We start from the raw sequence: 12,982 nt of genomic DNA on the forward strand, positions 1-12,982 counted from the left end.
CAACATCAGACCCTGCGTGGTTGAGAGGTGAATTTTTTAGAGCGATTGTGATTCTAGGTCCCTCACTCATGTCACATTTCTGATTAAGTGCATGGCTGTGGTTTGTCAAAGCCCTTAGGTCCTTAGGTATGCAAATTACTTACCATGGCACATAACCATGTTCATCTTGACAATAAGCACGGCGTTGTCACTATCAGCTGTTACACACCCGGCTTTAGGGTTCATGTAGTCTTCAGGCTCATGATCTCAGTGAGAAAATGTGTCATTTTCATTTTCTGATTGGAGAGGCATTGGATAACCAGGTAAAGATGTCTTTTCATGATGACATCAAGACAACTGGGAAAGATGTCCTATTTTTTTAATTGTTATCTGGTCAGTAAACCATGATGACCATGTGTCAACTAGGGCTAGGAATTCCCAGGGACCTCACGCTACAATATTATCATGATACTCAGGTGCCAATACGATATGTATTGCAATTCTCTCGATTCTATATGTATTGTGACTCGATACCGCAATTTTTTGCGATTCAATGTTCAAAACATACTGCTAACCAGGGTCAAGAGATAGACGTGAGAAAATGAGTTTTGATCAGCCATGGAAATAAAAGTGATTTTAATTTTGGAAATCTGTACCAAAGAGAGATAAATGTGATCGTATACAAATTTAAGCAAGATATGAAATTGATATTTTAGTCAATATTTTATCTGTTCGGGATTCATTCTTGTCGTCACTTGGTAGTCTAAAAATGATTTGTAATTATCTTCCAGCCCCATGACCATCCTCTCAAGAAAAAAATGGTCCAAGGCTGAATCTAGTTGATGACCCCAGGCCTAGAGGTTAGAGACAGACCAGCAGCCCCGGGCCGGGTGACACAAAACATGGTAATGGAACTGAACTGGCAGCTGCTGGTCTCTGTCCCATGTGCCCTTGACCAAGGCACTTAACCCCCCACAATTGCTCTCCATCCTGGGGTGCTTTACCATGGCTGACCCTGTGCCTCTCAGTGTGCATGTGCGTGTGCGTGCGTGTATGTGGGGGTGTTGGGAATGGTAGAAGACACATTTCTGTTCTAACCAATGGACAATAAAGTATATGGTCCATTGGTTTAATATGGATTAATAATCCATAATCGAGGCACTCAACCAGTCAGCAGCTTTGCATTGGTTTTTGATTATTTTGTGGAAGTTGGGATGGAAACTGAGGTTCAAGCCCGTAAGCAGTCAGGCCTGTGTGCTTCAGAAACAGATAACCGACTACAGTATGATATGTAGGTATATTTCAGGAACATATAGGCAGTGGGTGGCCTTTGTATGTGAAAGTACACCCGTTTAGTTTGATTATCATGAAAGCAGATGCAATTAACCTATCCTCCAGAGAGCACATAAACACTCTGAACTGTGAATAAATCAACTCTGTGAACGGAACACCATGGGAGTCCTGTTAATACTTCATGTTTCACAAATTTTCATAATTGACTGCTAATTGAAACATTGCTAGAAAAACGCTGAAGTGTTTTGGAAAAACACATCCAGAGCTCACTGACTGATTATGTACAGCTAGCTCCCCTTGAGTGGACGATACTGTGAGATGTTTACGTGTATAATTTTTAGAGGGCTCCTTTAATATTTAAATGTGCTCCCACTCAGGAAATACACCCATTTTAAAATGGTCAACCGCTCTTTCATTTTCTGTGGTGTTATGGGCTCCTACTCCTAACTTATATACTGAACAAAAATATGAACGCAATATGCAACCATTTAAACGTTTTTTACTGAATTACAGTTCATATAAGGACGTAAGTCAAATGAAATAAATGAATTAGGCCCTAATCGATGGATTTCACATCTGGGCAGGGGTGCAGTCTTTGGTGGGCCTTGGGGGCATAGGCCCACCCACTTGGCACCCGAGCCCACCCACTGGGGAGTCAGGCCCAGCCAATCAGAAAGATTTTTTTCCCCACAAAAGGGCTTTATTACAGACAGAAATACTCTTCAGCACTCCCCCCACCCACCCACCCACCCCCACACACACACACATCTCCCCCTCAGACGATCCCGCAGGTGAAGAAGCCGGATGTGAAGGTCCTGGGCTGGCATGGTTAAACGTGGTCTGCGGTTGTGAGGCTGGTTGGACGTACTGCCAACTTCTCTAAAATGACTTTGGAGGCAGCTTATCATAGAGAAACATAAAATAACATAACATAAAATTCTCTAGCTACAGCTCTGTTGGACATTCATGCAGTCAGCGTGCCAATTGCAGGCTCCCTCAAACCTTTACACATCTGTGGCATTGTCCCCAGCACAAGATGCACCTGTGTAATGATCATGCTGTGCAATCAGCTTCTTGATATTCCATACCTGTCAGGTGGATGGAATATCTTGCCAAAGGAGAAATGCTCACTACCAGGGATGTAAACAAATTTGTTCACAAATTTTGAAAGAAATAAGTATGGAAAATCTCTGAGGTTTTTTTTTTCAGCTCATAAAACACGGGACCAATACTTAACATGTTGTGTTTATATTTTTGTTCAGTGTAGTATGTGTTTACCCTCATCGAGAGACACCAACTTTGATATTGAAACACGGCTCTTGAATTTTCAGCAGGAACTTCGTTCAACGTCTCAGAGGAGAAGACGAACTGCCCCCTAGGATATTTTCCTTGTGGCAACCTGAGCATGTGCCTGCCCCAGCTCATGCACTGCAACGGTGTCGATGACTGTGGAAATGAAGCAGACGAGGAGAACTGTGGTGAGTTGTCAGTTTATTCATTTATATATTTAGTTATTGCACGTGTCGAACTCCAGTCCTGGAAAGACGAGTGTCTGGGGGGTTTTACTCCTCCTTTATAGTTGATTAGTTGATTCGTTAGGAACTACCCTAACCTGGTTGTCTAGGTCATAATTGGCCACAAATTAAAAGGAAATAGCAAAAACCAGTAGACACACAGCCCTCCAGAAATTGAGTTTGACACCCCTGATTTACTTGCTAATTTATTATGTTCGCAAGTATTCTGACTGTGCAGGAACATACCCCACCAGGATACATTTTTTGTAGCACTGTGGAAAAGTCAGTTGTTTTTTAATCAACTGTTTTATTATACAGTATGTTCAAAAAGTAGGCTGAATAAATCATTAGGCAGCTAATAATTAGATTGTCAGTACACAGAAGGTCAGTTCTGTTGATTTTTTTTAAAAAGGACATTCTACTCTAAAATGCAGACAGTAACGGAGTGAATAGTCCGTGGCTGTGGTGATCGGGGTCCTTGGTGATGTCTCCAGCGATGCACTGGGCAGTCTTCACCACTCTCTGAAGGGTCTTGTGGTCATGAACAGAGCAGTTTCCATACCAGGCCATGATGCAGCTGGTCAGGACACTTTTGACCAGGGCAGTGGTGTTGTCAGTCCATGTGTGGTGATGTGTACACCAAGGAACCTGAAGCTGTTGACTCTTTCCACCGAAGTCCCGTTGATGTAAATCAGGTCATGTCCTCCTCCCTGCAGTCAACAATCAACTCAACTTCATTTTGCTGACATTGAGGGAGAGGCTGTTGTTTTGGCACCACATTGCCTGGTCTCTGACTTCCTCCCTTTAGGCTGACTTGTTGTTGTCAGTGATCAGGCCTACCACCGCGGTGTCGTCTGCAAACTTGATGATGGGGTTGGTGTCATGCTTCACACACAGTCATGAACAGGGAGCAGGCTGAGGACACATCCCTGGTGGGCCCCTGTGTTGAGAGTCAGAGTAGGGGAGGTGCTGTTGCCAATCATCACAGCCTGTGGCCTGCCCGTCAGGAAGTCCAGGATCCAGTTGCAGAGGGTGAGAGTAGTTTGGAGATCCAGGGCCCTGAGCTTGGTGACAAGCTTGGAGGGAACAATGGTGTTGAATGTTGACCTTTTGTCAATGAACAACATTCTTACATAGGTGTTACTTTTGTCCAGGTGTGATAAAGCCATGTGGATAGCAATGGAAATGGCATCTTCCATGGATCTGCTGGAATGGTAGGTGAATTGGAGTGGGTCCAGTGGGTCTGGCATGCTGGCTTTGAAGTGGGTCTTGACTAACGTTGGCCATAACCAGCCTCTCGAAGCACTTCATGTTGAAAAAATGCCCCAAACATTTTTTTTTATTACATCCACCCGAGACATGGACTGTTGTCCATGTTCCCGTCCGGCAGGTGGTACTGGTGCATCATGGCTCAGACCAATAGAATCTGTTTAAGAGTCTATCACCTGGCTGCTGCCATACTGTTTACTATTATTATTATTTATCCTTCTACCAGTCACTTTCTCCTAATCCCTGCCTATATGTACATATCTACCTCAATACTCCAGTATCCCTGCACATTGTCATTTTGGTACTGGCACTGACCCAGTATATAGTTTCCTCTCTTATTTATTATTTCTCGTGATTTAAAACAAATGTATATATTTTTCTTATTAGTTATACTGCACTTTTGCAAAGGTACACTGAGTTAAGCATTTCACTGTACTTGTGCATGTGTTAAAACAAAACTTGAACTTGAATTTGAACTTGACGGTGAGTACAATGGGGTGATAGTCATGTAAGCATGTCACCTTGGTGTTCTTCGACACTGGAACGATGGTGGTTGTAGCATGTGGGGACTACAGCCTTGGATAGGGCAAAACATGTTGACGCCTGCCAGCTAGTTGGCACATGCCCTGAGGACTTTATGCCATCTAGGCCGGCAGCATTGTGATTATTCACTCTCTTGAGAATATTCGTCAGAGTCAGCCTTGGAGAGCAGTGGGAACCCTACTGGATGGCTCGGTGTTGGTCGCCTCAAAGCGATTATAGAATGTGTTGAGCCCATCTGGGAGGGAGGTCTCGGTGGGCATCACACAACTGGATATGCCTTGGTAGTTCATAATGGCCTGTAGTCCTTGCCACATGTGTCGTGTTTCTGAGCTGTTGTATTGTGATTCCAGTTTGAGTCTATTTTGTCTTTTTGCATCCCTAATGGAATCCGGAGCGCGCAACCCTATAATCAGGGTTTGCTCTGCTGACATTGAATTCTGAAGTTTGGGCTCTCGGCATGGCCCGGATTCCTCAATTCATTCAGGGTTTTTGGTTGGGTTATGTCCGTTTTTTTTCTGTGGGTACAATATCATCAACAAATGTTTCGATGAAACTCGTGACTGATGATGTTTATGCCTCAATGTTAGTGGATGAATCATAGGTAGATGATTCCTTGAACATATTTCAATCCGTATTCTCAAAATAGTCCTGGAGTATTGAATCAGCTCGCTGCGGCCATCATTTCACTATTCTCTCCGTTGGTGGCTCCCCCTTGAGTTTCTGCTTGTAGGAGGGGAGTAGTAACAGGGAGACGTGATCTGAAATGGGGGTTGGGGGTGGCTCTCTGTCACGTCCCGGATGTTTGTGTAAACATGGCTATGTTCCATTCTCTCATAGGAGACATGTTGGTGATATTTTGTCAGATTTAGTTTTGCCTGGTTAAAAGAGTGTGCAATGCTGTCATCAAGGCAAAGGGTGGCTACTTTGAAGAAACTCAAATATGAAATATATTTAGATTTATTTAACACATTGTTGGTTTCTACATGATTCCATATGTGTTATTTCATAGTTTTGATGTCTTCATTATTATTCTACAATGTAGAAAATAGTAAAAAATAAAGACAAACCCTGGAATGAGTAGGTGTGTGCAAACTTTTGACTGGTACTGTAGGTTCCGATTTAATCCGGTCCAGCCTTGATTTGACCTGGTCTGGGCGGCCTTCATTTTAAGCAAACCAGATGGCACAATTTTCTTGTTTTTTTATTTTATTTACAGGGGCACACTCCAACACTCAGACATCTTTTATAAACAAAGCATTTTGGTTTAGTGAATCTGCCAGAACAGAGGCAGAGGCATGGATGATCCTGGATGTTCGTTTGAGAAGTGTGTGAATTGGACTATTTTCCTGTTCTGCTAAGCATTCAAAATGTAATGAGTACTTTTGGGTGTCAATGAAAATGTATGGAGTAAAAAGTACAATATTTTCTTAAAGGAATGTAGTAAAGTAAAAGTAGTCAAAAATATAAATAGTAAAGTACAGATAACACAAAAAACGACTTAAGTAGTATTTCAAAGTATTTTTACTTAAGTACTTTACACCACTGCCTTTGGTTGATGCTATATGTGCTGACCGAACTTAAGAACCTGCCTTAACTTCTACAGCAGAGGCAGATGACCATCCCCAGGGCAGACCGCCTGATGAGCACGTACATACAGAGAATACATATATTGACAGATATCCTGGGTCAAACAAAGAGGAGGCCCAACGAACCACAGAAAAAACACAGAGTTGCAAGGAAAAGGAAGGAGTCCCATCATTGATTCGGCCCAGTCCATCCAGGCATTGGTGGGAAACATGAACTGCAAACTGTTTACCACCACATCCAACAAAGCTGGCCGTAGGATGACTGAAAGCAGGGAAGAAGAGTACCACACTCGGATACACCAGCTGACTGTGCTGGACCCTGAGAGCTGGCATGAACAAACCAAAAACCCATGATTTGGAGAGGGGGAGACCAGTGCGATTTGCGAGAGGCTCACCTGCATGCACAACTGGGGTTCGTGGAGTTCAAGTCCTGCGCAGGGCGAAATATGCCTGAAAAGTTGAAAAAAACTCCTTGCAGTGGGCACACTTTCTGCAAGCAATGCCGACTGTGAGCGTGGGTTCAGTACAATGAACATTATTGTCACTGACCTACGAAGCCAACTGACCATCCCACACGTCTCTGACCTTCTGTTGATCTCAACCGTTGGTACTCCCTGCCAAAAATGGAACCCATCACCCCACGTTAGGTCCCGGTTGGGTAAGCTCATTCAATTGCTGGCATGGAGAAAAAGAAGAAGAAAAACTATATAAAAAGTCTGCCAAACTTAATATTTGGAATGGGGGAGGTGTTATCTGTTTGATAGGCTGTTTTGATGCCATTAATGGCTACGTGAAGTGGACCGAACTAATGAGAAGTTTTACGATTAACAAGTTTTTTCTTTGAGTTTTAAAGGTTACATATATATATATATATATATACACACATATATATATATATATATATATATATATATATATATATATATATATAGGTGTGTTTTTTGACTGGTACTGTATGTATATACAGTGCCTTGCGAAAGTATTCGGCCCCCTTGAACTTTGCGACCTTTTGCCACATTTCAGGCTTCAAACATAAAGATATAAAACTGTATTTTTTTGTGAAGAATCAACAACAAGTGGGACACAATCATGAAGTGGAACGACATTTATTGGATATTTCAAACTTTTTTAACAAATCAAAAACTGAAAAATTGGGCGTGCAAAATTATTCAGCCCCCTTAAGTTAATACTTTGTAGCGCCACCTTTTGCTGTGATTACAGCTGTAAGTCGCTTGGGGTATGTCTCTATCAGTTTTGCACATCGAGAGACTGAATTTTTTTCCCATTCCTCCTTGCAAAACAGCTCGAGCTCAGTGAGGTTGGATGGAGAGCATTTGTGAACAGCAGTTTTCAATTCTTTCCACAGATTCTCGATTGGATTCAGGTCTGGACTTTGACTTGGCCATTCTAACACCTGGATATGTTTATTTTTGAACCATTCCATTGTAGATTTTGCTTTATGTTTTGGATCATTGTCTTGTTGGAAGACAAATCTCCGTCCCAGTCTCAGGTCTTTTGCAGACTCCATCAGGTTTTCTTCCAGAATGGTCCTGTATTTGGCTCCATCCATCTTCCCATCAATTTTAACCATCTTCCCTGTCCCTGCTGAAGAAAAGCAGGCCCAAACCATGATGCTGCCACCACCATGTTTGACAGTGGGGACGGTGTGTTCAGCTGTGTTGCTTTTACGCCAAACATAATGTTTTGCATTGTTGCCAAAAAGTTCAATTTTGATTTCATCTGACCAGAGCACCTTCTTCCACATGTTTGGTGTGTCTCCCAGGTGGCTTGTGGCAAACTTTAAACAACACTTTTTATGGATATCTTTAAGAAATGGCTTTCTTCTTGCCACTCTTCCATAAAGGCCAGATTTGTGCAAAATACGACTGATTGTTGTCCTATGGACAGAGTCTCCCACCTCAGCTGTAGATCTCTGCAGTTCATCCAGAGTGATCATGGGCCTCTTGGCTGCATCTCTGATCAGTCTTCTTATAATGTACTCTATATCATCGACTGCATCCTTATGTAATACATGTATCACTAGCCACTTTAACTATGCCACTTTGTTTACATACTCACCTCATGCATATACTGTACTCGATACCATCTACTGTATCCTTCCTATGCTGCTCTGTACCATCACTCATTCATATATCCTTATGTACATATTCTTTATCCCCTTACACTGTGTATAAGACAGTAGTTTTGGAATTGTTAGTTAGATTACTTGTTGGTTATTACTGCATTATCGGAACTAGAAGCACAAGCATGTCGCTACACTCGCATTAACATCTGCTAACCATGTGTACGTGACAAATACATTTTGATTTGATTTGATTTGATTTAATGTTGAGCACCACAGCACTCTCCACCTCTTTCCTCTGGCCACAGCGCCAGGCCGCCGCCCACACACAAAGTTCTATAGGAAATAGCTTTTGTTAAATAGTTGGCCTATTTGTTATGTTGACAGGACTTGAGGTACTCTGTGTTCGTTAAACGTTTGCTTGATAAAGTTTATTCCCGCCTTAATTTTCTATTGGCTTATTGTGTGGGGGGGTACTTGCTATTGTGTGTGAGACTAGAGTTCACTGAAATATTGACAAAGCAGAGATGACCGGCCGAGACCAAGACTCAAGAGGTTGCATCAAACTGAACACAATCTAGGTTACCAGAAGTGTATCGATAGCTGTTGGATCTGATGGTAGCCTACGGTGCCTTTGAAGTGATTTGTTTGACAATCAGATGAAAACGCTATGACTGGTTCTGCTAACCGGTATATTAAAAGGTAATACATTTTCAAAATGAAAAGACAGATCATCAAAAATGCTTGTGCAAGTGCGTGCATAGATAGGAGAATTTGTATCTACTTTCACCCCTGTCCATTCCATTGATTCCATTCCAGCCATTACAATGAGCCCATCCTCCTATAGCTCTCCTATAGCCACCAGCCTCCACTGGTATAAGTATGGTGTTAGCAGAGTGTTTAGTCTCATCTGTAAAACGTTGTGCTGACAAATGGTAGCCATGCACTGTGGGCTGTCATGTACCATCTCTGTGGTTCTGCTACCGCTAAATCAGAGTCTCACATTTCACTGCAACATCGTAGCAGAATTCCAGAAACCTGTCCTGTTTAAACTTGTGGCAATGTTGGAGGAGCTGCCTTCTGTTTCAGGAGACTAGAAACTCTGGAGGACTATCTGGAGGAGTATTTGAGCCTCTGCTTTAGGTGACACTACAGACACCCTGGTTCGATTCCAGGCTGTATCACAACTAGCCGTGATTAAGAGTCCCATAGGGCGGCGCACAATTGGCCCGCCGTTGTCTGGGTTTGGCCGGTGTAGGCCGTCATTGTAAATTAGAATTTACAATGACCCCGCATCTGCCGGGCTAGGGTGAGGATCCTGCCAGGGCAGATGGTGCCAGCCCTGCTCTCCAGACAGCCAGTGTGTCTCCTCGGGCCAGGATATCCTGTGCCGGCGTTGCGCACTGTGTCTCCCGTATGTCTGCACAGCCCAGTGCGTCCTGTGCCTGCGCCCTGCACGTGCCGGGCTAGAGTCACCATCCAGCCAGGACAGATGGTGCAGGCCATTAGCTCGAGACCTCCAGTGCGTCTTCACGGTCCGGTCTATCCAGTACCACCAGTGCCAACACCACGCACCAGGCCACCAGTGCGCCTCCATGGTCCAGTACTCCCTGGTCCTCTTCCGGCAACAGTACCCAGTCCAGAGCGTCCGGCTACATTACCCAGTCCAGAGCGTCCGGCTACAGTACCCAGTCCAGAGCGTCCGGCTACAGTACCCAGTCCAGAGCGTCCGGCTACAGTACCCAGTCCAGAGCGTCCGGCAACAGTCTACAGACCAGAACCTCCTACAACAGGCCGCAGTCCGGAACCTACCATGAAGGGTCACAGTCCGTAACCTACCACGACGGGTCTCAGTCCGGAACCTACCACGACGGGTCGCAGTCCGGAACCTTCCAGTCCAGATCCGGCAGAGTCTCCCTCCAGTCTGGATCCGCCAGAATCTCCCTCCAATCCAGAGGCGCCACTCACTCCAGACTCGACCATCAGTCCAGTGGCGTCCTCTAGTCCGTAGTCAGCGGTGAGGGTTCCCGCTCCAGAGACATTAAGTAAGGGTGAAGTGGAGCGGGGTCCACGCCCTGAGCCAGAACCGCCACCTCGGAGTCATGCCCACACACACCCTCCCATATAGGTTTAGGTGTGCGGCCGGGAGTCCACATCTTTGTTTTCTTTATTGTTTTGGTTAGGTCAGGGTGTGACATGGGTGATTTATGTGTTTTTGTACTGTCTAGGGGTCGTTTACAATCTAGGTGTTTATGTATGTCTATGGTTGCCTAGATTGGTTCGCAATTAGAGGCAGCTGTTTATCGTTGTCACTAATTGGGAACCATATTTAGGCAGCCATCTTCTTTGGGTATTTCGTGGGTTATTGTCTATGTCTAGTTGCCTGTCTCTGCACTAGTATTATTATAGCGTCACGTTTGTTGTTTTTGTAGTTTGTTTAGTGTCCATCTTTATTAAAATATATAACATGTATTCTAATCACGCTGTGCTTTGGTCTCCTCACTTCGATGAACGTGACACCCGACACAAACTATTGCAGCATAATTACTGGAGGCTGAGACAGGAGGGGTCGGGAGACACTGTGGCCCCGTCCGACGATACCCCCGGACAGGGTGTAGAGTTGTCTCTCTTGTCGTTTGTTTTGTCCTATATTTACATATATATTTTGATTTATTTATTCCAGCCCCAGTCCCCACAGGAGGCCTTTTGCCTTTTGGTAGGCCGTCATTGTAAATAAAAATTTGTTCTTAACTGACTTGCCTAGTTAAATAAAGGTTCAAAATAAAAAACAATACAAAAAACAAGTATAGTTTCCTTTTCAGGAACCTGTCCAAAGTACCCTTCTTAAACACCATCTGCTCTGCAGTGAAAAGAACTACCACCATTTTCCATTGTTTTGTGAAATGACACTTGCATTTGATTACATTCTTATCAAGATATGTTACAGCTACGATGTGCCTTGCTAGATTTATGGTGATGTTACTCTGCATTAGAACCGTGGGATCTATTACGCACTTCTCCTTTATGGTAGCAATAATTCAAGCCATTGTTTTAGCCATTTCCGTACTCATGAGTGCATATTTCCCTGTTAATGTGGCAGGTGCAGTAAAGAAGTGGGACCCGAAGGCCCTTGAGGTAGAAATCAATGGTGTCATGGCAGAGCACTTAAAACTGGATGCGGGGTAACCATAGAAATTGATCTGAATCGATTGGCGTGTCTGCTCTATTAACATTGTTTTTGTATGTCAATCAACGACATGATTTAACATTTGATTATTAGTTATCAAATACTTGAATACTTTGTTTATTTTAGCATACTCAATTAAAGTGGCCAGTATCAACTAGTTATGCTGTTAAGTGATTCCCTTTAAAAGCCCACCATTTGAAAGTATTTTGAATGTTGAACTTTTGTTGCATACATACCCAGATGATGCTGCTTACTATTTTGTGCAATGGCGCTGTCAGTGTGTTCGAAGTGTTCGAGCACTGATAATGCTTCTGGGTCATAAGGCGCTAATGTGTCTCTATCTCAACGAATGCTGTCAATGGATGGACGATATAAACCAAAAAGAAAAGGATAATGGTGCACGACTTCAAAATGAGAATTTCAAATGAACTGAATGATGATGAAGAAGGTGATTGAATTTAGAACAAGGGTGTGAGAATTACTATGCCTCTGTCCTGCACGCACACCCGAAACAAATACACTTATTCTTTTGTTTCTACTTGGTCAGAAGAAGCTGTAACCGGACTGTAGAGTATTACTTACTAAAACTGTTGTTATGCTAAGGTTTTTATTCTAAGAGAAATGAAAATGTTCAATTATATTCCATGATATTCTTAAGATATACAGTTGAAGTTGGAAGTTTGCACACACCTTAACCAAATAAACTTAAACTCAGTTTTTTTTTTTACATTTCCTGACATTTAATCCTAGTAAAAAATTCCCTGTCTTAGGTGAGTTAGCATCACCACTTTATTTTTAAAATGTGAAATGTCAGAATAATAGTAGAGAGAATGATTTATTTATTTCATTTCACATTCCCAGTTGGTCAGAAGTTTTTCATACACTCAATTTGCATTTGGTAGCATTGCCTTTGAATTGTTTAACTTGGGTCAAACGTTTCGGGTAGCCTTCCACAAGCTTCCCACAATAAATTGGGTGAATTTTGGCCCATTCCTCCTGACAGAGCTGGTGAAACTGAATCAAGTTTGTAGGCCTCCTTGCACTTATGCACATTTTCAGTTCTACCCACAAGTGTTCTATAGGATTGAGGTTAGGGCTTTGTGATGGCCACTTCAACACCTTGATTTTGTTGTCCTTAAGCCATTTTGCCACAACTTTGGACGTATGCTTGGGGTCATTGTCCATTTGGAGGACCCATTTGCGACCAAGCTTTAACTTCCTGACTGATGTCTTAAAATATTGCTTCAATATATGCACATCATTTTCCTCCCTTGTGATGTCATCTATTTTGTGAAGTGCACCAGTCCTTCCTGCAGCAAAGCAACCCCACAACATGATGCTGCCACCCCCGTGCTTCATGGTGTTCTTCGGCTTGCAAGCCTCCCCTTTTTTCCTCCAAACATAACGATGGTCATTATGGCCAAACAGTACTATTTTTTGTTTCATCATACCAGAGGACATTTCTCCAAAAAGTATGATCTTTGTCCCCATGTGCAGTTGCAAACCGTAGTCTGGCTTTTTTTATGGC

The 12,982-nt window shown here is 43.1% G+C and overlaps 1 protein-coding gene across 1 annotated transcript in view; it reads left to right on the forward strand.

Moving 5' to 3' along the window:
• The window catches only part of LOC110505132 (relaxin receptor 1-like), a 110,184-nt gene that overhangs the window by 12,297 nt on the left and 84,905 nt on the right, over window positions 1-12,982 (forward strand). Inside the window, exon 2 of the mRNA XM_021584128.2 lies at window positions 2,604-2,750. Coding sequence (XP_021439803.2) covers window positions 2,604-2,750 — 147 coding nt within the window. The remainder of the gene's footprint in view (window positions 1-2,603; window positions 2,751-12,982) is intronic.

The sequence above is a fragment of the Oncorhynchus mykiss genome, chromosome 31 (genome assembly GCF_013265735.2).
Source record: "Oncorhynchus mykiss isolate Arlee chromosome 31, USDA_OmykA_1.1, whole genome shotgun sequence".
NCBI classification, from domain to species: domain Eukaryota; kingdom Metazoa; phylum Chordata; class Actinopteri; order Salmoniformes; family Salmonidae; genus Oncorhynchus; species Oncorhynchus mykiss.